The sequence below is a fragment of the Rosa chinensis genome, chromosome 1, assembly GCF_002994745.2.
Source record: "Rosa chinensis cultivar Old Blush chromosome 1, RchiOBHm-V2, whole genome shotgun sequence".
Taxonomy (NCBI): Eukaryota; Viridiplantae; Streptophyta; class Magnoliopsida; order Rosales; family Rosaceae; genus Rosa; species Rosa chinensis.
The window spans coordinates 38345446-38373337 of NC_037088.1; the positions used below are offsets into that span (position 1 = coordinate 38345446).

Genomic DNA, 27892 nt, shown 5'->3' on the forward strand with positions numbered 1-27892 from the left:
ACATCTGTTGAAGGCTTCGATTTTCGAGGGGCAGACTGAATTTAGTCCTTTTGTCAATTGACTTTAACTTGCATGAATGTGAAGCAGCAGATTCCTTTCTGGAGGAGCAAATGTTGCCCAGCTCTCTCATCACTACTTTCAATATCTACTGGCTGAATCTCAAGACCATGGACGGCACCAAGTGGTTTGCAGCTTTGTGCATCTCAACTCTCTCCAAACCTTGAAAGTTTTGTTTTGCTTTGAGCTCCAGTTCTTGCCAGATATTGGCCTACCCTCTCTTTTCTAAAAATTACTGATTGTTATACGCGGCAGCGCTTGCCAGATAGATGGCGACTCACTTCTCTTTTTCATCTTCAAATCAATGGACGTTCTTTGCAAGGGAAGATTGCTTGCATCCCCGACTTAATAATGACAACAATGCTCATGAATGATGAACAAAATTGAATAATGAGTAACAAACAAGCCTTTCAAAAAAACAAAAAAAAAAGAGTAACAAACAATCGTTGTAGTTGCTGGGAGAATATATATGATTCTCTAATCACATTGTAATGGGCCCTGAAACAAACTTTAAAAACTGGCTAAAAAATGGGGCAAAACAGAGCAAGGGGAAGATTGTCCCAAGATTTCTGACACTGACTGTTGCAAAGTCTTGACATGGTTATTATAATCATCTAATAATCATTCAGGAATTAATTCTCTTCAATATAATTCTACTCCTTTTTCGTTGTAGTACTTTATAATGCTATACCTTATAATGCTGTATAAATTTCAGACAACAAATTAACTGGAGATATTTTGCCATCAATTTTCCCTAGACCTCTCTTGAGTGCCATAAGGTGTGGCATAAAAGTTGTAGTCTTGCAAACCTGAGTGATGAGGTGGATGTTGCGGTGTTTTTTTTTCTTTAAATAAAAAAATGAAAATAATACAAAACAGAGGAAGGCTTAAGTTTCAGAGGAAATATTTGAAGGTGGGAATGGTAATGCTATTTAAGAGAACGATTTTGATCAAATGAAGCCTACGGCGATGCCCAATTTAAACCTTGGTGTCAATTCTACTCGAGGAATCTATGAAGATGTTCAGTATTGTGGTTCCTAACAGTTCATAATCACTTATAACAAATAGGATTAATTTCAGTTTACCCCCCCCTGAGGTTTGGGGTCGACATCATGTTAGTCCCTGCAATTTCAATTTGATCAGTATCACCCTCATACTTTTCAATTTCATCACCCGTGTCCATTCCGTCCAAATCGGACGTTATATCTGACGTTGGGGGACCACTATAAGGGTTAAAATGGTCATTGCAAGACAAAAAAAATCAGAACAAAAAAAACCTTCTTTTTTTTTGGGCAAAGCAAAAAATACCCATTTTAAGGGCTAAGTGATACGCTCAAAGCAAGCGGATAATTTAACCCTGAAAATGTCATCGTTAGTATATAGTAAATAGGGATCGTTCTATTCCGGGGATTGAGGGTACACCTGTAATTGCAAAAACAACTAAAGAATTAAAATAAATACAAAGTATAATATTTACAAAATATATACAAATAACTAAATAAAATGGGGATTTAAGAATTAGAGTTTTGAAAATTAAAATAAATAAAAGAAAGAAAATATAAAAATACATATACAAGGGTGGAACGCAAGGAATAAAGATCAAAACCACAATCATATGCAAGAAATCCAATCACAATTCCTATAGTTGATTATCTATGTCATGAGAAAGAAGTTGACCACTTGAAACGTTAGAAAGCAAACGATTTCCCATTTTTTACTTTCCTTCAATATTTAATCTAAGTGAAAGCACCTAAATCAATCCTATTGAACATGCGATCATAGTCTAGAAAACTAGCTAATCAAGAACACATTCAACGCATGAAGCATAGAGAAAAGATGTCAACCAAAGTGCACAACCTAGTTATGAATAAGTTCACCTATTTGCAATCCTCCTTAATTGATTTCGACTTTTGCCCAAAACCTTTACTACTTAAATCTAGCTCCAATTACATGCATATATCCTAAGTTGGCCACCAAATAACACATACATATAAAAGTTTTCTATAATCCAAAATCAATCAAGCAATCTAACATAAGCAACATATAAATCAACATATAGAAATCACAACTTTATTTCAAAACATATAAATAGGCTTTAAACTTTGCCCTTAACGTTTATGTCAACTAGAAATCAAGTTCATACGAAATCAAAACAAAGAAAACCAAAAAGGTTACAAGGAATAAGATAGAATTACACCGTGAAGGATGAATGGTGGAAAGCTTGAGACGTTGGTCTTGGATCTTGAAAGCAAGGCTCCAAAGCTTCACGACACAAGGTGGATGATGGCGGCTAGGAGGCTTCATGGCTTCTTCTTCTCTTCTTCTCTTTGCTTGAAGACACAGAGACTTGCACTAGAGGGTGGAGAGAGAGCTTGATGTTATGGAGAGAATTTTCTGAATGAAGAGGTGTGTCTTGTGGTGTAGCATAGGGGGGTTTATATAGGGGAAGGCAAGGCTTCATGAATTTAATTTCTAAGGAATTTTCTGGTTGCACCACACAGCTCCAACCAATGAATTAAGAGAAAAATTCAATCACCGTCCCCAAACTATGCTGCCAAGGCCAATTTGATACCCGAACTCTCAAAAGTATCAATGTGATACCCAAAGACCTATTTTGATATCAACGTGATACTTCCGTCCAAAATTCCTAATGGGGCCGTCTATTTGCTGACGTGGCAAGGGTAAAATTGTCTTTCTCAACTAATTAATTATTAAAAAAAAGAAAAAAATTAAAAAAAAAAAGAAAAGAAAAAAATGAGATCTCTCTCTCTCTCTCTCTCTCTCTCTCTCTCTCTTTGCCAATCTGATCCTCTCTCCTTTCTATCACAATTGGTTATTTTTCTGGGAATGGATTTGTGGGTTTACAAAGAGCAGCCGAAATGGAGAATTATTTTTTTGCACCACTGCAAAGGGTTTGTGGCTTATGAAGAACAATCGGAGCAGTGGGGATTGTCTCCGGTGTCGGCGACAAGGAGGAGGCTCTGATGTCCGGCGCAACCAACTAGGAGACCGGTTCGCAACTCCATCTCCACCTCCGTCTTCGTACCCACCAAGCTCAGCCACCTCTTCTCCTCCTTATCCTCATCCACCACTCCCACCAGTAAGCCCCGCCATAGCTGCAGCTTCCCAACCCCAAACAGCGCCGTGACGCCGCGCCATCGACTGCCGCAGCTCGACCTGGAGCTTCTCTCCCTCAAGAGCTCCGAATCCTACACCTCCCTCAAGGACCTCCTCCCCTCCTCCTCAATCCATTACGGGATAGTTGGTTTGTGAGTGTATCTTTTTCTCGGAGATTGGGGTTAGAGAGGGATTTAATTTGTCTCTCTCAGTACAAGGAGGCAGCTATATCTGGGGTGGGGATCAGACCAGAGTTGGGTCCCTGCAGGGTCGTAATGGTGTCTTGCGGTGGTCAGAGGACGGGGCAGACTTGATGGATAGAGGGATCGTTTTGCTGGGTTGATGGATTGGTGGGAGAAAGCTAGCGGAGTGGAGGAGGATATTCGCCGGATCGGAGTGTGGATGCATGACGGTGGGCTGGGAACAATTTAACGATTTCGGGCCGGTGGATCTGGATATTTGCTTGGTGGAGGGTTGGAGGAAGAATTGCAAAGGTTATGGGGTGAGGCAAGAGGCTGCGGTTGAGGAAAATCGAAGAAGAAGAAGCAGGAGAAGAAGAAGAAGAGAAAGAACAAAAAGAAATGAAAAGGAAAAAAATGAATTAAAAAGGGCAAATTGGTCATTTTACATTTTTTTGGGGACCTACGTACTTGCCACGTCAACAAATAGACAGTCCCGTTAGGAATTTTGGACGGAAGTATCACGTTGATATCAAAATAGGTCTTTGGGTATCACATTGATACTTTTGAGAGTTCGGGTATCAAATTGGCCTTGGCAGCATAGTTTGGGGACGGTGACTGAATTTTTCTCATGAATTAATGCCACGTCAGCTCTGCCATGTCACTCAACCAATCAAAAAGCTCCAAAATAAATCCATAATCTTTCCAAATATATTATTGCTGATTTTCCCAAGATTTAGTATGATTTTATTCACCATTTTCGGCCAAATATCTAGGCATGAACCTAGACAATGTATCCGGACGCATTTTGGACCTTTTCTCCCTTAAATCTCTCCATGGCTTTATCCTTAATGTCCTCCCCTTGATTTTCTCTTGATTTTCACATTAAAATTGCATATTTTATTCTCTAATTTCAGCCAACATATCTTGAGGGAATTGAGGAACGAATCTAGACTTGTTTTGAATCTTTTCTTCCTTGAAATTCTCCCTTGATATTCTCAACGTAATCTCCTTGATTTCCCATGCAAAAATCAGATTTAATCTCCCAAAATATCTCCCATGTCATCATGTGGTCTCCTAATGCCTTCAGGTTTCCTAGCATTATCAGGATTCCTGCGTTGACTGAGATTCCTAGTCGGACCAGGAAAACTCCATTTCTTCATTTCAGCTCCATTTATTCCAAGGTACCTAGAAAATAGAAACTTTTATTAAAATTACTAAAAATAGAAACTTTCTAAAGATGGAAACTTTCCTAAACAAGAATGATTTATTTAAGGAAATAACTAAGTAAATATGAGGAAATAATAATTAAAACGTCGCATTAAAATGTTCCTATCAGATTCCCCCACACTTAGCTTTTGCTAGTCCCTTAGCAAAATCACAACTAAGACTCAACAAAAACAAAGACAGAGAGACTCAAACATTACAATGACTCTATTGCCCTTCAACATTATGTCTCATAAATCTCTTACTTTCACAACATCAAGATTAGCACGCAACCAGGAATCAATATTTAGGCATTCGAGAGTTAATTAAAATACATAATCCACATATACACAAGTAGGACTTGGTTGTAACAATGGTGATGGGGTGGAGCTCAGCATATTTCAGACAAGTATGGTTCATATCCTCACAAGGTATATCCACTCTTTCTTCTCTCAGATCAAGTTAATGCTTAAAACCTTATAATCACTCAATTATATGTGAGAGAAAATATTTTGAGGCAATCAAATAGCTCACATATATAAGAAACGAAAAGCTCTTTGTGAATATAATTTTTTTAAAGATCTCATGAAAGATATCAACTACTTGCACGGATGGACCCAAGCCATCGGTTCAACTCTTGTAACTCATCTCCACATCAAAGGCTGTCCCATCTTAAGGATCAAGAAGGTCTTCTTAAAGGTTGTAATGAGGCTAAGCTCAAGGTTTAAAGAAACGAAAGGTAAGGAATTTAACAAAGTGTCCTAAAAACCTAGCAGAGCTCATGTTGATGTAGAGACTTCTAGAAATCCACCGAGGCAAAACGTCACACCCATAGAAGCAAAATAAAAGGGCCTAATGTCTTCATGTTGGGAACAAACTTTATTCTAAACTTCCTTTGAACTCTCATGAACTGGACAAAGACCAAATTTTTGATAATGGGCCTTCAATTCAAAACAATCTCCAAACTCACCAAGTAAGGGAGACTAAAATCCATAAACACATTTTTTTTTGTCTTTTCTAGCCTTACATTTTTTTCTTTTTCATTTTCTTTTTCACGGCTTTCACATATTTTTTTCTTTCATGAACAAGTCTACCCCTACACTTGAACTTTCACCTCTTCTCATCCTTCATCATTGATGCCAAATCCTCAAGTAAAGTCTCAAAATTAGCTCCACTAAGTTTCTAGAACAAAGGGTAAGGTTCTAACTATACTAAGGTTCAGGTTAGAGATTTTCAGGGTGATGAAAGAAAAGGCTTAATGTAGGCTCAAATGGGTTTATCTAAGGGAGTCCCACGACGGGTACAAATGGGGACACAAGCTTTTATGGCAATGGTGGTAATTCCTAGGGTGTCTCTATCCTTTCCAGAATCAGGGACATGTATTGATAAAAGTCTCAACAAGCACAAGAGTGGATTCTAGCATTCTCTAGTCCATCAAACTTAATCTATGGCAAGCAATCAATCAAATGAAAGAATAATGAGATCATCAAAACATCGCCAAGAAAATAAGAATAAATTTTTCATTTATCACTCCAAGAAAAAGGACATGGGCTCAAATATCTCACATGGGCTTTTATGAATCAAAACTCATCCTAACATGCTCATATTTTGTACCAAGGTCACAAAATCCATATCCACTACACATGCATATGCTTTTCATATATCTCAATTAACCAAAGAATACCATTTAAAATCATCTCAATCTTGTGATCCTCTCTTAGCCATAATTTTAGAGATATAAGCTCATCCTAGACAGTTGAAAGGCATCCTATGACTCGAAAATAAAAACAAAGGACTAAGACTCAATAAATAAAAGCACAAATTTTTTTTTTTTGACATTTTTCAATTTTTTTTGTATTTTCCAATATATATGACTCAAAATAAAAGACAAAAATATGAATCCCTTCCCCCACACTTAAATATTGCATTGTCCTCAATGTAATCAATTATAAGCATGCAATGAAACAAGTAAGCATAGATAGAAGACATTTACGAAAACAAATCATAAAATAAGAAAAGAAGAGAAAAATTGAAAAATAAAAAGAAATAGGGAAAGGGAAAGCAAATCTGTGTTTGAAGACTCCTTCACAGCTGCTTCTGAATTGGGTTGTCTCCCAAGCAGCGCTTGAGTTTAACGTCTTTCAGCCAGACGGTACCTCAATTAAATAAAGTTAGTGACTATAATTAACAAAGAAAAACAAGATATATACATAAGTAACTATGAATTACGAAATACAAGTATAATTAACAAGTACATTGTACATAAGATACAAGTTAAGTACATAGTTCAGTTTTTTTTTTTTTTTTAACTTAGTATATCACAACATTTTCTTTTGTTATAAATATTGTTGACCTTGAATCTAATTCTAAGCAGTAAATCAAGTGGACGTGCGGCCCAAGTATAGTCGCCTAGTCACAAAGTCCCTCTTACATCCTTTGGGCAACCTTACTGAAATGGCCAGGTGGGGAGGACGAACACGAGAGGAAAAATTCATTTTGGCATGAGCTACTCCCACATAGTGGTTTAGGCCCATTTGCAAGCACTTCTGGATTCAAAAACCCGTCATGAACGTTGTCCCATTCCTAGACACCATTCCACATAGGCTATACTTACTAAGATGAAAAAGTTCATAAGTGTGAAGACAGTTCAACAAGTGTTAATAAAGGCCGCCCTTAACCTTAAGAGACCTGAACTAGGCACCAATAAGGGGTTTAGGCCAATATTAACAAAAGAGACTTCACCTATTCCATTCAATTTACAACTTACAATTAAAACTCGTATTTCAACAATATAAAAAAAACAACCTAGTTAATTTAAACTGAGTTTCAAACAGTTTATATACAACAATTATAAACAAAAACACCTACAAAATGCTGCAACGCATACAAAAGTTATTCTCAAACACCTACAATATCTCAAACTTTCGGTGCCATCAACACCTTCTTCTCCGAGACCGGCGCCTGCAAGCACGTCCCACGCCCCATCTTCGTCGACCTCGAGCCCACCGTCATCGACGAGGTCCGCACCAGAACGTACTGCCAGCTCTTCCACCCCAAGGAACTCATCTCCGACAAGGAGGACGCTTCCAACATCTTCACTCGCAGCCACTACACCATCAACAAAGATCGTCGATCTCAGCAATTTCAAAATTCTCTCACAAATTCAGAAAAGGATTCAATTTTTTACCTTCCTTTCTCAATCTCCAACTTCAAAGTCTCAATTTCGTCTCTAATGGCTTCTATTTTCTTCGACTTGTCGGACCGAGCCCTCTCATTCTCTCTTTGGATCGTCTTCAACTTGGTCACAAGCTCCATCAGCGACTTGCTCAAGTCCTCGATGTCGTTTCGAACCATAGTCAACTCAGCTTTCATGGCGTCTACGTCGCAGAGCTCGTCGTCCAGCTTCAACGACCTGTCGTAGACCTCATGGACTTCGGCGTTCCTCTCGGATTTGATTTGGCCGGCGACGATCTTCAGGTTGTGGAGGTCACTCTGAGCGGTGGTTAGGTCCTGCTTGAGCACCACGTGGGTGGCCGCGAGGAGTTGATTGTCCCCGAGGAGGGATTGGATCTCGCGTTGCTAGAGATCGATGCGGTCCTCGAGGGCCGTCGTGTTGACGATTTGGGGAAGGCGGTGGAGATGCTGAGGCTCTCTTCCGGCCATAACTGATCTCACTGAGGGCGGTGGAGAGTGCGTGTTTGGGGTCGACTGAAGACCGGACCGGCGGGTCGACGAAGTTATTGATGAAGTCGTCGAAGAGGTTGAAGATCACAGCAGGAAATGCTGGTGCATTAGGTTTTGTGGGTGGTGGTGAGGAGTAGGATGGAGGAGGATTATGTTCTGGTAGGGGTTGTGGTGTCATGCTTTTTGGAGGTGTCTGGGTCTTTCTTCAATTCTAACAGAAGATTGAGTGGGCAATGTGGAGAGGAAAGAAGAAGACAAGGCATCCATGGCTAGGGATGAGTTGGCAATGGGTATTTTTTGAGTTGCCAGAAGAAAAAAAAAAAAAAGGGTATTTTTTGTTCTGATTTTTTTTTGTCTTGAAATGACCATTTTAGCCCTTATAGTGGGCCCCCAACGTCAGATATAACATCCGATTTGGACGGAATGGACACGGGTGATGAAATTGAAAAGTATGAGGGTGATACTGATTAAATTGAAACTGCAGGGACTAACATGATGTTGACCCCAAACCTCAGGGGGGTGAACTGAAATTAATCCTAACAAATAACGACAACTTTTAATTTGAAGTTAAAAATGAAATTAGTAATAATTCACCCACATTGAACTTTGAAAAATATATGTATGCTATATCCAATGAATCTGTAGTACTCTACGGTCTACCCCATCTTGTAAGCAATACAGCTTCCTAGCTCTTGCACTTGAATCGACATTTCGGTTCGTCAAAGCAAGGAAAATATGCAAAAGAGACCAAAATGCCAAAGTAGAGCCACACATTGCTCGTCAGGAAAAGTCATTCCTTCTTGTGCTATTGCTTTCAAGAGTTTCTTTGTTTCATATCAATGACTTAATTATCACCTAGCTACACAAGCACAACTAAGAGTGCAACTAATTGCAGAAAATGTATGCACAATTGCAGGGAAATTGCCATTGAAATGTTGGCTTTATATTGGTAAATTTCCATTGCAATATTGGCTTTTTATAAGTTAATCTTTCCATTACTTTATCTCTTTTGGCAAACTAATTATTCCATCAGTAGTGGCAACCCATTCAACAATTTGTGCAATAAAACGAAATTTGGAAAAGCTTGAACCGAAATGTGGGGTAAAGAAAGAGTTAATGACATTCCTAGAAAATAAGCAGTTAGTGCTTTCCAGCTCCAAACGTGTTATTAGTTGGACTGGAAAGTGAGAGGAAAAGAAAAGGAAAGGCCGAAAGGGGCATCCCACCAAAAGCAAAGGGAGACGCGTTATTAGTTGGACTGGAAAGTGAGAGGAAAAGAAAAGGAAAGGTTGACTCAACTAGAAACCACCAACTAATAAGAGCAAGTTCATCCATTGGGTCATTAGGTCACCCACTATTCACTATTTTTTAGTGTTAATTTCACCCTCTGGGTCACGAGCACAGTGTATTTCGTGCCCTGGGTCACCATGGTGACCTGCACAGTGTATTTTGTGCCCTGGGTCACGGGCACAGTGTATTTCATGACCCAGAGAATGAAAATATACACTAAAAAGTAGTGAATAGTAGGTGACCGGGTGACCCAATGGGTGAACTTGCTCTAAAGGAATGAATTTGGAACCCAATTCCCACTCAACTGAGAAACCACCAAAATTTTGAGATTTCCCTCAGCAGAGTTTTGTTGGTTCATCCATGGGTTCTCCTTCCGAATTTACTTATGACGTTTTCTTGAGCTTCCGAGGTGAAGACACCCGAAAGAACTTCACTGATCACCTCCACAAAGCCCTTCTCGACGCCCGATTTCAAACTTTTCGGGATGACGATGAACTTCCAAGAGGAGAAGACATCAAACCAGAGCTAGAGAGAGCCATCCAACACTCGCGAAGCTCTGTCATCGTGTTTTCTAAAGACTACGCCTCTTCCAAATGGTGCCTCGACGAGCTTGTCATCATCCTTGGACGCAAGAGGACCTCTGATCATGTTGTTTTACCGGTCTTCTTCGATGTTAATCCATCTCAAGTGAGGAAGCAGGCAGAAACTCTTGCAAAGGTCCCCAAATACCAAGATATGTTACCTTACATCTTCACCACAATCACTCTGTACAAACTTCTCAAGAGCACCAGCAGCTTCAAAGGATCTAAAGACAATAGGAGTATCTGATGTTTACCCAAGTATTGAGCCAATATGATGGCATATATATGAATAACATCGAGGAATGAGTAGCATGTCTTAATCTGATAGAGGCAAATATTGCCAATCATCTGAAAACCGAGCAATTGTACTTTTTGGTTGTAGCAGGATAGGAATAAATGATAAATGTGCATCAATGTTGGCATCAAACATGAAAATGGCAGTCATAAGAATATTGATGGGAGTAGAATTTTGTTTGTTTTGCATTTAACTAAAAGGATTAATTTCAGTTTACCCCCCCCCCCCCGAGGTTTAGGGGTGTCATCATTTCACCCCCTCTACTTTCAATTTTGAATTTTTACCCCCTAAACTTTCCAATTTCAATCAGCCGTGTCCAATTTTTACTATTCCGTCCAAATTGGACGTTAAGTTTGACTTTTGATGGCTAAAATGGTCATTTCAACATAAAAAAATTTCTGTTATTTTTTTTTTTTTCTGTTTCTTAGTTTTTTTTTATTTTTTTTTTGTTTCTTCGTTTTTAAAATTTATTTATTTATTTATTTTGTCTTCAACCTATACACCACAAGTTATAATAGGTTTATAAAAACAAAAAAATACTTTAGGTAGTTGAAAGCCGCTCGCTGGTCTACGATAAAGTGAATAATTTAGGATATATCCCCAATAAAGTGAAGAAATATCTGTAAAAAATAATTTTACACTTTATCTGTAAATAAATATCTATAAAAAATGATTTTACACATATATTTCTTCACTTTATTGGGGATATATCATAAAATTCTTCAATTTATTGGAGATAGATCACAAATATCATAGACCAAAAATGATTTCACACAAATATTTCTTCACTTTATTGGGGATATACAGATATTTATTTACAGATAAAATATAAAATTATTTTTTACAAATATTTATTCACTTTATTAGGGATATATCCTAAAATTCTTCACTTTATTGAAGATATATCACAAATATCGTAGACCAGCGAGCGGTTTTCAACCACCTAGAGTATTTTTTTGTTTTATAAACCTATTTTAACTTGTGGTGTATATGTTCAAGACAAAATAAAAAAATAAAATAAAAAAGAAGAAGAAACAGGAAAAAAAAAAAAAACTTAAAAACATAAAGAAAAAAAAATTATTTTTTTAGTTTTTTATGTTGAAATGACCATTTTAACCCCCAAAAGTCAAACTTAATGTCCAATTTGGACGGGATATTAGAAATCGGACACGGCTGATTGAAATTGTAAAGTTTAAGGGGTAAAAATTTAAAATTGAAAGTAGAGAGGGTGAAATGATGATACCCCTAAACCTTAGGGGGGTAAACTGAAATTAATCCTATCTAAAAAGTAGGATAGCTGAGCACTGTATACTCAAGTGCTTAAGTTACTTTAACTAAAAAGCAGGATAGCTGAACACTGTATATGAAATTAATTAGTATCAAGACTTAATATTCTAGAAATGAGTACAAATACCTCAGGATCTTTTTTATTTCAATCCAACTGACTCAATCAATAACGACTTTTACATCAGCTTGATATTCTACCCGAACAATAAGGGCAAATTCGACTTTTAAATCAACTTAATTATAATCATCTACACGTTTCCAGCTAATCACGGTCCGAGCATATGAAATTTTTACTCTTTTTTACCAAAAGAAAGAAACGGGCATGATGACTTTGACTGGAAAAAAACCAAGGGGCATCCAACCATAAAAGAAAAAGAGAAAGAAGGGGCTTGAATACTGAATCTTATCTACACAACCCAGTTCCCACTCAAATCTCAGATTTTGATCTGTTGCTTCATTCATGGCTCAGTTCCGAGGTCACAAGTCCTCCCTTTCCAGGTATACTTCCTCTCGTTATCCATATAGGTATCACGTGTTCCTGAGCTTCAGAGGTGAAGACACCCGAAAGAACTTCACTGATCACCTCTACACGGCCCTTGTCAACGCCGGATTTGAGACTTTCTGGGATGACCTAGAAATTGAGAGAGGGGAAAATGTCAAGGAAAGGCTTGAGAATGGCATTCAACAGTCACGAAGTTCCGTGATTGTGTTTTCAAAAGACTACACCTCTTCCAGATGGTGTCTGGACGAGCTTGTCATGATTCTTGAACGCAAGAGGACCTCCGATCATGTCGTGTTCCCGGTCTACTATGATATTGGTCCATCTCAATTGAGGAAGCAGGCAGAAACTCTTTCAAAGGTTCCTAAATACCAAGAAAATCAATCGTCGGAGAAGTTGAATGGATGGCGAGCAGTGCTTGGAGAAGTTGCAGATCTAGCAGGAAATGTTTTAAAAAATGAAGCTGACGGGTATGTAAATTCAGATCATAACTAAAGCCTTGAGAAATTACTAAATAACAACTGTATATACATGTCATGTAGTTTGTTGACTTTATTCGCAAATCTATTACTTTGAAATTGATAGACTCATAGCTGGCTAGCTTGTATGATATATTTTTGTTTTGATTGCAATTTGTAGGTACGAGTCAAAGTTCATCCAAAAAATTGTTACAGTGATTCAGGACAAGCTAGGTCATGTGCCCCTGACCGATGTCCAGGAGGTGTTACAGAAGAAGTTGTTGTTTATAAACCCTTACCTCGATGACGCCGAGGGGAAGCAACTGAAATTCCCAACTGTGAAGGCATGGCTCAATGAGCTTAAAGAAGCTGTCTATGATACCGAGGACCTATTGCAGGAGATCAAGACAGAAGCATTAAGACAAAAGATGGAACCCGAATCTGGAAGTAGCACGAGTAAGGTAGAAGAGCTCAACTCTAGTCTTCCATTTCATGCTTTTGATTCAACATCAATATACCGGAGGGCAGAGGAATTTCATAAGAAACTAGACTCCATTATGGAGCGGAGAAGAGACGTCTTCGGTATGGAAGCAACTGTTGGATACAAGGTATCACAAACAACATCGTCAACTTCTTTTCTCGAAGACTCTGGTGTGTTTGGTAGAGATGACGAGAAGGAGACACTTATTGAATTGTTGCTATCAGATTATGAGAGTGGCAATAAGATAAGTGTGATTCCTATTGTGGGTATGGGTGGGATTGGAAAGACCACCCTTGCCCAATTTTTGTACAACGATGATAGAGTTGAACAACATTTTGACAAAAAAGCATGGGCTTCTGTTTCTGAAAAATTTGATGTTCTCCAGATCTCAAAAAAAATTTATGAGTCCCTTACATTAAAGGCCTGCGACGTTCAGTACTTAGATCCACTTCAGTCAATATTGAAGGCGGAATTGAAGGGGAAAAAGGTTTTCTTTGTTTTTGATGACGTGTGGAATAAGAGTTATACTGAATGGGAGAAGTTAAGGCGTCCTTTTCAATTTGGAGCACCTGGAAGTAAGATTATTGTCACAACACGCAATCAAGATGTTGCACGTATGGTGTGTACTCTTCAAGCTCACTGTCTCAGGCCACTGTCTGCAGAAGATAGCTGGTCATTATTTGAAAAACATGCCATCAAAAATACAGGTGTTGGTCCACACTCACATCTTGAAGAAATAGGTAGACAAATTGTACAAAAGTGCAATGGTCTTCCTTTGGCTATTAAGTCCCTTGGGGGTCTGTTATGTTCTAAATCAGCTGTGAAGGAATGGGAAAGTATATTGTACAGTGAGATGTGGGAGTTGCCACAGGAGGAGAGTGGCATTCTGCCATCTCTTTGGTTGAGCTATATGTACCTGCCTTCACAACTCAAACATTGTTTTGCATATTGTTCGATATTTCCCAAGAACTATGTGTTCAAAACATCAAAAATATTGGTTTACTTGTGGATGGCTGAAGATCTATTGCAACCTAAAAAACACAAAACTGCAGAAGAAATCGGACAAGATTACTTCAATGATCTAATCTCAATGTCATTTTTTCAAGTTTCATCAAGGTCCGATCAATATATCATGCATGACCTTATCAATGATCTAGCAAGCTTTGTATCAGGAGAATTTTGTTTTAGGTGGGAGGGCAGTGATTCACCCAACAATTTGAGCAAGACTCGTCACTTTTCATGTATGTCGGGATATCTTACTGCAGAGCCTGGTGGCCTAGAGATGTTTGAGGCTTTACAGCAAGCTAAACATTTGCACACCTTTCTACAATTAGATCCATATTCGTCGGTGTTGTCGATAATAGCTCCCTACAAGGCGAACAAAGGACTCTACGAGGCATTGCCAAAGTTTCAATGTTTAAGAATGCTTAAGTTATCATGGTACAAAAACAAGAAATTGCCTGATTCAATTAACAACTTGAAACATCTTAAGCACTTGGACTTGTCTTACAGTTCCATCCGTAAGTTACCTGATACAATTTGTACTTTGTATAACTTGCAAGTATTGTTGTTGTCAGACTGTGGCTACCTTACTGAACTGCCAGCCAACTTGGGAAGATTGATCAACTTGAGCCATCTGGATATTGACTGTACACCCTTGGAAAAGATGCCACCGTACATGGGTAATTTGAAAGACCTCCAGATGCTACCAGAGTTTGTGCTAGACAAACACACTGCTGGGGATAATTTGCCAGAGTTAAAGAATCTTCAAAATTTGCGTGGAAGTCTTCGTATCTCAGGGCTTGGGCATAGCAGCGGTTTGGAGGCCTACATACTGAGGGACAAGAAGTTTCTTAAGGAACTGGTTTTGGATTGGGGAGAAGAAGAGGAAACAGAAGAAGAAGAAGAGTCAAGTGAAGAAGGCAATAATACTGTAGAAGAAGTGCTTGAGAAGCTCCAACCTCACCTGGATTGGGGAGAAGAAGAGGAAACAGAAGAAGAAGAGTCAAGTGAAGAAGGCAATAATACTGTAGAAGAAGTGCTTGAGAAGCTCCAACCTCACCTGAATCTGGAAAGGCTTACAATTATAGATTATGGAGGCAAAATGTTTCCAGGTTGGTCAGAATATTATTCTTCCTCTGCTCTTGTTTATCTTAGACTTTTTAATTGTCAGAATTGTATCTCCTTGCCACCATTGGGACAACTACCTTCCCTCAGAGAGCTTGAAATTCGGGAGTTGAGTGGGTGGCAAGAATGGTCTGATGTTGGAGGTGACGATATTGAAAGTGGGGTTTTTCCTAATCTAGAGAAACTTGACGTGGGTGACTGTCCCAATCTTACTGGGAGATTAGCATCAGACAGTCTCCCATCTCTTTTGTCTTTGAAGTCATGGAAGTGCCCAGAATTTGAATGGTTTCCGGAAGATGGATTCCCGTCAAAGTTAAAATCACTTTGGATCGGGTACTGTAAAAAAGTGAATGCAGAGAGCGTGCAGAATCTGAACAAGGGTCTCCGAACACTCACCTCTCTTGAAGAATTGTCACTTGATTTTGACAGCAGCGAAAAATTAGACTGGTTTGCGGAGGAGCTGTTTCCCAGCACTCTCACATATCTTAAGATTCGCCGTTTGAATTGTGAGACCATCGACGGCGCCAAGTGGTTTGGCCATCTCAACTCTCTTCAAAAATTGGCTATTTGGGACTGCCCTAGACTCCGGTGCTTGCCAGATAGTGGGCTATCCACTTCCCTTCAACACTTGGAGATTCTGGATTGCCCTGCTCTGCAGTGCTTGCCAGATAGTGGACTACCCTCTTCTCTTTCTGATCTACTTATCCGTGGTTGCCCTTTGCTTCAGAAACGGTGCCAAAGAGAGACGGGTGAAGATTGGCCCAAGATTGCTCACATCAAGGACTTAGCTATCTAAGATCCTATTGGCCATGTCTTAAAGGGCTTGCATATTCTGTGTATAAGATCCTATTGTTTGAACTCATTGTTGATTCCTCACTTCTAGGGCCTCGCATGAACTCATGATCGATGGGTTTGACAACGACATGCCATATGAAGGAGAAACAGACCATTTCCATTTCCTACGGTATGTCGCACGTCCCAATTCTGGTCTTTGCCCTTCCCAATTAAGTCTATTGATACTGGATATATATATATATATATATATATATATATATATATATATATATGTTGTTGTCAATTGATACCTTGAAAAGCTTGAAAATTAATGTGTCTTATTTCTGCCCTGTTTCTTGATATGCAGCAGTTTAGTGGAAAGTGAGCAAAATTTCTTGATATGTTAAGATAGAGAGATAGGCCAAGGTTAAGATTGCTCGCAGGACCAATATTGCCATGTCTTGATGTCTGAGTTGTAAGCATAATTATCAAATTCTCTCTCAGTTGATTCGGTTTACTCACCTCTTCACTTTAGTTGGCAATTCCTGATTTACTGCTTCTATTTTTGCGCAGCTTCTCATCTGCTTGCGGACTGTTCTTTATCTCCTGCACTCATTCACACTGTTTCCAAGCACAATGAAAATCACAGAGAGCCAATTTTGGGTCAGTCAAAACTTGCACTATTCTGATCTCTATTCAGTCTGTTCTAGTTGAACTGACTTGGTCTTTCATCAAAGACTTTCTAGAAAAGCTTTTAAAGTTGCTGTTTCAATTCAATCTTCACATCTTGATTAAGACCTGCCAAACAAAACATAATAAATCGAGGTATATTAAGTATCACAAAAACTTATAACTCAAGCAAACTAATTTAGCATAATTTCAACAGCTACTAAAACAAATCCGTGCATCATAATATTTTTCATATTAACAAAGAATTGGGGTGTGTTGATTTTCTAAAAAATGTTTGAGCTCAAGTCCTGACTAGTGTGTCTTCAAGTTTTTCATTGAAAGATTATAAGCTGTAGGCAGAATGTGGAACTGTGTAGTAAATTGACTATATAGATAAAGTTTACTCGATCATTAATATGTATATTGATCTTCGGTCTACTTCAACTTTTGGGTTGTCTTGCTTCAGGGTCAAGCTTGTAGTGATGTTTTTGGTAGTTTTATGCCAGTGTGATATCAGCTCCCTAGACATTACAAGTTGACAACCGTATGCAGTGTTGCCTCTAGGTATGTTTACATTTGTATATGTTATGTTTACATTTTGTTTGTTATTTCTTTTTGTCTAATAAGGCTCCCTCTTTTACGGGTGGGTGCAGTGGACCTTGGCCTTGTATACCTTGTTTGTCTAGGACGTTACAATGTGCCCAAGGATCAGTACTGATGTACACCATAAGGGTCTTAGGTGGATGTACTGAATTTTTTGGTGTTGTAGCTTCTTAGTGTTCAAGGCGCAATAGTCTAGGCTAGTAGTCATTTTTATGTGCAGTCAGCGCACTACTTGAGCAATGATTGTAATATGAGGGGTGTTTGTACCCTTCATGCTTGACCGAGTGAGGTCGTATGATTTTATATCAATGGATCAGTCTTCAATTCCCTTAAAAAAAAATGATCTTATTAAAGCTTGTGGCTTAGGCCCTGCATTTTGGAAAAAATGGCTAATGCATGTATCCTGTTACTTTCCATTCTTTACATGCAGCATCTCATAATACTTGTAGCTGTTGGACTCTCATAAATTTGAAATCACTTTGCATATCATCTGTAATTGAAGAATGACCTTAAAGGTTGTGGCACTTCCATATTATCTCAGGAGCAATAAATTTTGTTAGCCGAATCTTGGTTCTGTGCATGGCAAAAGATGCAGGAGTACCACCAGTTTTGTGACTTGGATACACATTTACGCAAGCGTACGTATCATTGTCAAGATAAGGAAATATTATGCCCAAAGTTTATCGTACCACGGGGATTAGTGGCTAACCCACAATCCTTGGGTAATCGAAAATAAAGACACTTAGCAAACAAAGAAAAGAAAAAGAAAATAAATAAAAATGTTAATCTAAGGCACCAAGCCTTAGCAATGCTCGGCTTTGATTTTCACCAAAGCCTAATCAAAACTAAGAATCTAGTGGTGGATATGCACAAATGAGTGGAAGAGTTCAATATTTGGGAGTTGATTTCAACTTAACAAAAAGATAATGAATGTAAAGCAATAAAAATAAAAATGAAATGTAAACAATAAAAATGAGAATGTTGGGTGTTAGGGAGGTTCCTTAACCCAAATCTCATGTGTCGGAAGCTAATCTAATATAGATGCATATTTCCTATTTTGGCGGTAGTCGTATCCAAAGCGGTTCAAGGCTCAAGGACCGAAATTCCATTTCATGGTATTCCTACTCCGGTTCAAGGGCCGTAGGGACTCACTTGGCATGAATTAGAGCTGGTTCAAGGGTCACTAATTCACATCAAGAGGCGTAGAGATCGAGAAATTAGACTACTAAGCGACCCGCCCGCGCAATCACGCAACGGGTGTAAATCACCATGCTTATAACCCCTTGAATATGAAATTGAAGGTTTCTAGCTTAGGAATTAGAGGGAGTCAAGCCCCTAACTCCATCCTAGACATGCTCAAAATACATACCCTAGAGTTGACTAGGCTCCTAGACATGCATTTTAACCCAACAAAAATAGATATAAGCATCCATCATATGAAAATTGCATCATTACATTAAATTAAACATCTTTTACACAAAATTTGGGTTAGGGACACAACCCTAAAACCCAACAAGAAAATTACTCACAACCCATAATTATAGACATCAAAACTACAAAATTCAAAGAGAAAAGAAAAGAGAAGTGTAGGAGAAAACAATGATAGCCACAATTAGCAAGAAAGCCAACATGACTACTCTTGAATTATAACTCCCACAATTACCCAAATCTTGAATCTTGTAGAGGTTGAGCCATTTGATAGATCCTTGAAGCTTTGTGTGAGTAGTCCTTCAAATCTCAAAATAAAATAGAAAAAAATTAAAGAGGAAAAATGGAGGAGAAGGAGGAGAGAGAGCAGCCCAAAGGGGCTGCCTCTATTTTGGTCTGTGCGGCGCTGCTCTCCCGAATGGATGAATAGATAGGGCAGCATAAATATATATGTGGTGTGTGGATGGTGTGCACGGATTGGTGGGAGAGAAAGCAAACAAAATAGGTTTGCTGCACGTGGGTTCTTCCGATGAAAAGAAAAGGCTGGTATTCCTTTAATTAAGTGAAGGAACCATTGCAAGCTTAATTGATTAAGCTGCATGCCGTTTTCTTCATATTTGCTCATTATTCCTTTTTTTTTTTTTTTCTTTCTCTTCTTCTTCTTCTTTTTTTTCTCTTCTTTCTCCATCCACTTTGGCATATATAATTGGAGGCAACTGTATTTCGCTTCTTTGATGGCATTGACTACAGTTGACTAATCTTTACTATTTCGTCATTTTGTCAGAAAAATTCAATTCGCTCCAATTTCCACCATTTTCTGTTGTTTTCCGAAACTCTGCTTATTTCCTACACAATAAATAAAAATAGATTAATTACATAATAATTGACTTGAGGATTAGCTTAATTTTAGTATTTTAGATATAATTACACGTATGAAAATGCGTATAATCATTTTGCATCTTCACTGCACAGAACTTGATCTCCATCCTTTATCTGTAAGATCCTTTCCAGTTTCTAAGTTAATCAAGTGTTGCACATCTTACTAGGGAAAAAAGAAATTTCAATGCCAATTGTTTTGAGCTTTCTCTGTTCTTTATATGCAGCATGTCACAACAAGGAAATTCTTTGGCAGACTATCAACTCACTGACCCTTTAAGACATTCTGGAGGGCCACGAGAGATGTCTTTATTATTGTTACTTCATTGATTTACTTAAGACCCTCACATAGCTGGGGAAACTTTTGCAGTGGTCTCAAGATTACTATTGACGGCTTCAAATTTTAAGGAGTAGACATAGAAATAGTACAAAGATGCATTTTGCAATTTGCCTTATGTATTAGCTCTATCTACGCCATAAAATATGTAAATTCAGCAGCAACTAGTTCTGTCTATACTAGTAGACAGTACCAAAATTTTTTGTCTCTGTATAAATGAATTGAGCAGTTCTTCAGATATTTGATTTTGCTGCCCCTTATATATACACTTCTGTACTTATACAGATATAGAACACTCCCATGCTTTTCTTAAGCTTTTTTTTTTTTTTTTTAGAATAACCTTGGGCTTGTTTAAGTGAAAATGGAATTGCAGAGAGAATTGTGTGCGTATCATTGATAATAGGAACCCTTTAAATAAGGAATTACAGAGTACATAAAAGGTAATAGAATCCAAACATAACTAGGTAATCTAGAACCTTCTCCTATTACAACTCAATGATTAAACCCTAGTTTGAAGAGGCACACATTATGTCGACATCCTTCAACACTCCCCCTTGTGCCGCTCAAACTTGGTGATGACGCTTTGATCGTTGCCTCGCTAAAAACCTTGCCAGATAACAAAAATCCTGTGGGACAAAAATAACCCTGGTCGAAGGACAAAAAGAGCACAACACGTCCTTCACTCTTCGAGATCGAACATGTAGACATCATACCCCCCCTGATGTCAATGTCTCCCCCTGATTGCTACAATCATGGGAGTTCGGATAACTTTCTTAATCCGATACTTTTCACATGTTTCTCGAAAATGGATTTAGGTAACGACTTAGTAAATATGTCTGCTACATTATCCTCAGATCAGATTTGATTCACTTCTATGTTTAGAAGTGCTTGTTGTTGCTAATTGTAAAAGAATTAGGCGATATATGCTTGGTGTTGTTGCCCTTGATGAAACCTAATTTCATTTGCTCAATACAAGCTGCATTATCTTCATAAATGCATGTAGGTTCATTTGTGGTAGACTTCAAACCACAAGTTCATCGAATATGTCTAATTATAGACTTTAGCCATATGCATTCTCTCACGGCTTCATGTAGAGTAATAATCTCTATATGATTCGAGGAAGTAGCAACAAGGGTTTGCTTTCTAGACCTCCAAGATATCGCAGTGCTTCCCATGGTAAAGACATAACCCGTTTGGGAGCGACCTTTGTGAGGGTCAGAGAGATACCATGCATCAGCAAAACCCATCAAGACATCATTGGCATTTCGATGGAGGGGAGGAGGAGGACGTCGGTCACCATGGACGACGTCTAAATCACGGAAGGTTGCGTTTTGCCTTGTGGGGTCCGATCCCACACTTCCGTTATTTCTTTTCTCTCTGTAGGATAAAATAAGCCCATATCAATCGTACCTCTTAAGTATCGAAAGATTGTCTTTATACCAATCCAATGGCGGCGTGTTGGTGCAGAACTATGTCGAGCTAACAAGTTCACTGCGAATGAGATGTCTGATCATGTGCATTGAGCTAAGTACAATAATGCGCCTATTGCACTTAGATAGGGCACTTCAGCCTCTAATAAGTCTTCGTCCTCATCCCTTGGACGAAATGGATCTTTTTCAGGCTCAAGACTACCGCCAATCATGGGAGTACTCACAGGCTTTGCTTTATCTTCATTAAAGCACCTTAATAATTTTTTAGTATATGCTGACTGATGGATCATAATCCCATCACTACGGTGCTCGAGTTCTAGTCCGTGACAAAACCGTGTTTTCCCAAGATCTTTCATCTCAAATTTGGATTTCAAGTACTTAGCAGTTTCCTTTAACTCATCTAGAGTTCCAATTAGGTTCATGTCGTCGACATAAACTGCTACAATTGCAAATCTGGAACTTGTCCTTTTGATAAACACGCATGGGCATATTTCATTGTTCACATATCCCTTCCCAATCAAGTAGTCACTTAGACGGTTATACCACATCCGTTCAGATTGTTTTAATCCATATGGTGAGCGTCTCAATCTTATTGAAAACGGGCTCCGTAGTTTAGAGCCACTTGACTTGGGTAATTGAAGTCTATCTGAAACCTTCATATATATATATATATATATATATATATATATATATATATATATCTCTGAATCTAGATCCCCATAGAGATATGCTGTAACCACATCCATAAGCTGCATGTCGAGTTTTTCGGAAACTACCAAACTGACAAGGTAGCGGAACGTTATAACGTCCCTTACGGGAGAGTATGTCTCCTCATAGTCGATTCCAGGGTGTTGTGAGAAACCTTGCGCCACGAGGCAGGCTTTGTATCTAACAACCTCATTTTTCTCATTACGCTTTCTAACAAAGATCCATTTGTGGCCAACAGGCTTTATACTTGGGGGTGTCAGCATTATAGGCCCAAATACCTGTCTATTTGTTAGTGAATCCAATTCAACCTGGATCGCATCTTTCCATTTAGGTCAATCTGCTCTTCGTTGACATTCTTCAATAGAGCGAGGTTCGATATCATCATGTTTTATAATTCCTTGAGCAATAGAATATGCAAACACATCATCAAGGATAATAGAATCTCGATTCAACGTCTCATGTACACTAGTGTAATTCATGGAGATCTCTCTATTCTCTGGAATTGGTTCTAATATTGGACCGTCCCCCAATGATGTCTCTTGGACATAACCATAATCCGGAATATCTTCATGAGACGGGCTATTTATGTCGATGATTAATGGATCTTTTTGTGCCAAACTCGCTTCTTGCTTGGTTGAGAATCCATCGAACCTTTGGGCCTCCCACGTTTCCTTGTTGGGATCTCGGTCTGAGCCACATTGCCATCACCATTAGTGGTGGCGCCATGTCCATGATTTTTAGGGACATCAATCCTTGCAAGCACGTTTGCAGCAGGTATATGTGATCTTGTCACTTTAGCGATATCAGAAAACGCATCAGGCATAGAGTCTGCTATGTTCTGATGATCAAGAATTCTCCGCACCTCAATTTCAGACTATGCGGTTCGGGGATCAAGATGAGACAAAGTGGGGACAGACCACGACAATTCTTGTCGTTTCTGTTGAACATTATTGTTCTTATCTCCCCCTAACGACGGGAAGACTGTCTCATCAAAGTGACAATCCACAAATATAGCGGTGAATTGATCGCATGTCAAGGGTTCTAAGTAGCGGATAATGGTTGGAGAATCATATCCAACATAAATGCCTAATTGCCTTTGAGGACCCATTTTGGTGCGCTGTGGCGGCGCAATTGGTACATAAACTGCACACCTAAATATCCGTAAGTGTGAGACATCAGGTTCATACCTAGTAACCATCTGGGACGCAGAAAAGGGTTGATTGACAGTAGGCCTCAGACGAATAATCACAGCTGTATGCAATATTGCATAGCTCCAAGCAGAAACAGGGAGATTGGTGCACATAACCAATGCTCTAGCAACTATTTGAAGTCTTTTTACGGTAGCTTTTGCTAGACCATTTTGGGTGTAAATGTGAGGAATAGGGTGTTCAACCTCAATTCCAATGGACATGCAATAGTCATAAAAAGTTTTTGATGTAAACTCTCCAGCATTGTCAAGACGAATTGACTTAATGGGATGATCAAGGTGGTGAGCCCTTAACTTAATGATTTGTGCTAAGAGTTTAGTAAATGCAGCATTTCGTGTGGAAAAAAGTATGACATGTGACCAGCGTGTCGATGCATCAACCAACACCATTAAATATCTAAATGGTCCGCAAGTTGGTTGTATAGGTCCACAAATATCACCTTGGATTCTTTACAAGAATGCTATAGTTCCTTTGGTGTCCTTTGCATAGGATGGTTTAGATCCTAACTTTGCTAAAGAGCAGGCTTTGCAAAAAGAATGATGGGCTTTGGAAGCAACCAAGGAAGAATTTGGTTGTGCCACGAAGTCACAATTGACTTTAGAAGTAGAAAAAGGAACCAAGGAGGCATTAGTGGGGTCAATACCATTTTTAGGCCGCAGGGGGTAGGCGGCTCTAGCCCTACCTAGGATCGAATTTCGATTTTGACTTCTTTTCGTTTTGAAAAATAGATGTCCGTGTGAAGTCTTTAGTATACGGATCATCATATCACGACCTGGATGTCCCAAACGGTCATGCTAAAGCCTGTATGTATCAGAATCCCATAAGTCATCTCTCATGACATGGTTGGATTCAATGACTCGAATAGTGGTTGCATACAACCCACTAGAGCGACACATAAGTTTCTCTAATACTCGTTTATGTCTGTAGTCATTAGAGGTGATGCAAAGGAACTCTTGTCCATTCTCACAATGTGTTTCCACATGAAAACCATTGGCTCTTATATCTTTAAAACTCAATAAGGTTCTTCTAGCCCTAGGAGCATATAGAGCTTCGGTGACATTAATATTTGTGTCATTTGGCAACATATATTGAGCTGGTCCTCGACCATGAATCAATTATGATGGTCCAGCCATCGTAGTCACGGGAGATCGACTAGGCGTCATCCATAAAAATAGTTGCCTATGTCGCAATATAGTATGTGTGGTGCCACTATCAACAAAGCATTCCAACTCACCAGGAAACATACTGAAAAATATTAAAGTTCGGAATTAAAAACATGTCCATGATATTGAATAATAATATGTACTTTATTAATAAATATAGCCAATGATTACATCAAAGGTCCCAAAAAGTCTAATCCAAACTAAAGAAAATCAAACTTAGACAAATTGTAGTCACTCAGTCCGTTTGGTAACTCCAATCAAATATGACCAGGAAAGTAGAGAGAGATGTTGGTGGAGCAAGGCTCTCTTAAGTACCAATAATCTCAATGACTTTCCTAGACATCATATTTTATTGGGTGCGCCACATGAGAAAGAGTTAATACAATTGTCACTTATTGACTAAGGCATATTGCCATTACAAAAATTCTTGGAAAATAAAAGGATTAATCTAATCAAAGTCTGCGGCATCCTTGTGCACTTCATCTTCAGCTTTGAAGTCCTCTATGGTGAGATTAACGTCTCCACCATTTTCTTCTTCTTCTTCTTCTTCTGCAAGGTATACTTCTTGTTCCCTCACGTTCCTGTATGCCTTGTATCTTGCAGCTAGTTGCTCGCTTGCCTTGCATTGCTTGAACCAATGCTAACTTGATCCACATCGATGACACACATCATTGTGGTTGCCTCCCTTCAATTGAGGTGCACGTTATGGGCGTTCCCTAGGAGGGTTAGCGCCACCACCACGACCCATGACGCCACCACCACAGGCCAGGGTTGCCATGACCCCCTCTCCCACGTGTGGCATTACCACCACGTGTATCTGCACCAAACTTGCCGTTTCTTTCCTGGTTAGGGCGGTTATATGGACTCATACGTCCCTCATGTCATGTCCCTTATTCTTAGGGTTCCGCTCCTTGCGCCCTCCTTTGGGTGTATTATAATTTGCCTCATGAACGTTCTTAGTTCCAATGGGCCTTGAATTATAATTGTAAGACCCTGGAAATTCGTCATTAATTTCTAATGGTTTTCCGGAATTAGTAAAGTGTTCATTTGTACGAGTTCGTGGTTCAAGGGTGGAGCGGAAGTGTTTTGGACGAATTTTTATTAGGAAAGTATGACTTTAGGGGGGGCGCAAATGTTGACTTTTTATACGTTGGGTTTCTCCGAAAACTTCCTTCACGAAAGTTGTAGAGCACGTCGATACGAGTTCGTGCATATGCAGAACGCAAGAATTGGAGTTCGTACGAAGAAGTTATCACGTTTGGAAAAGTTTCCATTTTGGGTATATATACCTAGCTATTTTTGGGAATTTCCAAAAATAGCTAGGGTTTCCTTTTTTGGCAGCCGCACAGTTTTTTTCTCTCTCCCTCCCGAGCCCGAGCTGAAAACAAAGCAAGGAGTCTCCGGCTCCGTTCTCCCTCTCCTCCGGTCACAAAACCACACCAAACCACCTCCCACTGCTTCGTCTCGTCCTTGCGCAGCTTCCAGTGGCAGCCTTGCGCCGCGGAAAGGCCTGTAGCAGCGGCGGGAGCACGTTTTTGGTTAGAGGCCTTCCAATCTAGATTTCTCCTAGCTCCGGCCACCAAAACTCGAGTTTCTTAGCTTGTTGAACTTACCTCAACATCCTGATCACGCTCCAAAAATAACCGGACCCGAGGTGATCGATTTCACGTTGAACGGAGCCTCGTCGGAAAACTGGATATATTCCGGGCGAACCGACTGATTTCAGGTATTTTTGATATCTTCCCGTAGTTTTCCGACTTCATGCTAGTTATGAAAGTTTCTCAAAATGATGAAACGAAGGGGAACAGCCCGGCCTCGACGGCATTGGCTGTGGCCCGCGGCGGCTCTGCCACTAACTCCGGCGCCCTTTTCCGGCCACCTTCGGAGGGTCTCAAGGGCAGTTTCTGCCCATTTTTATGTTCTACATGTTGATACGATCATTTTGATATATAGCATGTAAATTTTGGAGATTGTATGATTAAGTTATGAATTTTACAATTTCGATCGATTTTGATCATTCGGTTTGTGATCCGTGAGGATCAGGCTGTCCGATCGACTTGTAGTTTTGATATGATGATTGTATGACTGTCCCGATGACATTGTGTGGTCATGGGTGAGGATCCGACCATTGGATCATCATTTAAGTTTATTTTATGAATTGTTTACTAAGTTAAGACCACACTTGATTAGGTACTTGACAGTTTAAGTGGACGAACGATTAAGATATTGTGATTTGGTTGATAGAAGACGCAGCGGGAGTGAGAGGTGAGTAAATCTCACATGGTTCATTTATGAACCAAATCTTGCTATGTTTCTAATTATTTGTTAAATTGTGGAAAGTATTTTGTGAAAATAAATATTTGTTTTTAAATAAAATGGACTTGATCCCTACAGTCCATGGGTAAGTAAACACAAGTTTTCCTTATAAAAATGAATTTCCTGATTTGAACGCATGTGAACTATAGTTGGTATTAGTGGTCATTCCGGTGAGGGTGACTACATATATATATATATATATATATATATATATATATTTACGCGAAATATATATTGAATGGTGTGGTATTTGGGAAAGTGTTGATTTTATTGTGTTGATGAAATTGATGAAATTGTACGATTCATCATGTGAGTGATTGATGAAATTGTACTTTGATTATCGGTGTACGATCTATCATGTGAGTGATTGATGAAATTGTACATGGAATGTTTTGATTTAAGGACCTTTTATCACATTGGTGATCGAGGCAAGTATATTCGCAAGGCTGAACCTCGGCCGAGTGACAGGTTACGATATATGCAGTTAGAGCTCTAGTCTGTTGTGGGAGTACGGTCATGGTGGTAACTAGGTTATTGCATTGTGAGTACTTGTGCCACGTGAGTTGAGTTGGTGATTAAATTGTTGGGATTGTTGTGTGTGTTCGGATTGTTGGATTGATTTACTTGAATTAAAAGAATTGTGATTTAATAAATCAACCGTTCATTTCTTATTTACTCACACGAGCTTTTAGAAAGCTTACCAGGTTTTGTGTTGTTGCAATCTCGGTACACTATTCAAACGGTGTAGTGGATGATCCTGCAGGTCAGGATAATCAGGGTGGAGAGCGAGCTGAGTAGGGCAGCAGGGTTGAGACCAGCACTTGGTTTTTTTTGGTGTGTTTCATGGACTCTTTTGAGCGTAACATTTTATCTATGTTGGTATTGTAATAATTGACTTGAGAGATAGTTTGCTATGAGGCTTGTATTATGGTTTGTGAGATGATGGTTAAGAAAAAAATTCAGGACGTTATTTGCATTGGTTATTATTCATGTTTCAGATTTGAATTTGTTATTCAAAATTCGGGGCGTGACAATAATTCCTCACGAGTATGTTACCATGTTTCTCAGCTACAGACATAAGATTGATAAACTGATGAAACCTTGTGATCCGTTCAGCAT

At 39.0% G+C, this 27892-nt stretch overlaps 1 protein-coding gene across 3 annotated transcripts; it reads left to right on the forward strand.

Annotated features, from left to right (window-relative positions):
• Positions 1-12017: 12017 nt before the first annotated feature.
• On the forward strand, positions 12018-17848 carry LOC112197855 (putative disease resistance RPP13-like protein 1). Of its 3 annotated transcripts, none has more exons than XM_040512729.1 (6): positions 12018-12665; positions 12835-16225; positions 16448-16510; positions 16609-16698; positions 17171-17268; positions 17358-17848. In XM_040512729.1, exons 1-2 carry the CDS (start codon positions 12157-12159, stop codon positions 16055-16057), a joined length of 3732 nt encoding a protein of 1243 aa, XP_040368663.1. In that variant the 5' UTR covers positions 12018-12156; the 3' UTR covers positions 16058-16225; positions 16448-16510; positions 16609-16698; positions 17171-17268; positions 17358-17848. The 3 variants fall into 3 exon arrangements, with proteins under 3 accessions (XP_040368663.1, XP_024194531.1, XP_040368662.1); XM_024338763.2 differs by having other exon boundaries at positions 16403-16510; positions 17358-17847; XM_040512728.1 differs by having other exon boundaries at positions 16406-16510; positions 17358-17847.
• The last annotated feature ends 10044 nt before the right edge of the window (positions 17849-27892 follow it).

Excerpts from the sequence above, each read along its gene's own strand:
- LOC112197855 (XM_040512729.1), top strand. The coding sequence starts at position 12,157 with ATGGCTCAGTTCCGAGGTCACAAGTCCTCCCTTTCCAGGTATACTTCC. Across the intron at positions 12,666-12,834 it reads TTAAAAAATGAAGCTGACGG|GTACGAGTCAAAGTTCATCC; the intron begins GTATGTAAATTC and ends TGCAATTTGTAG.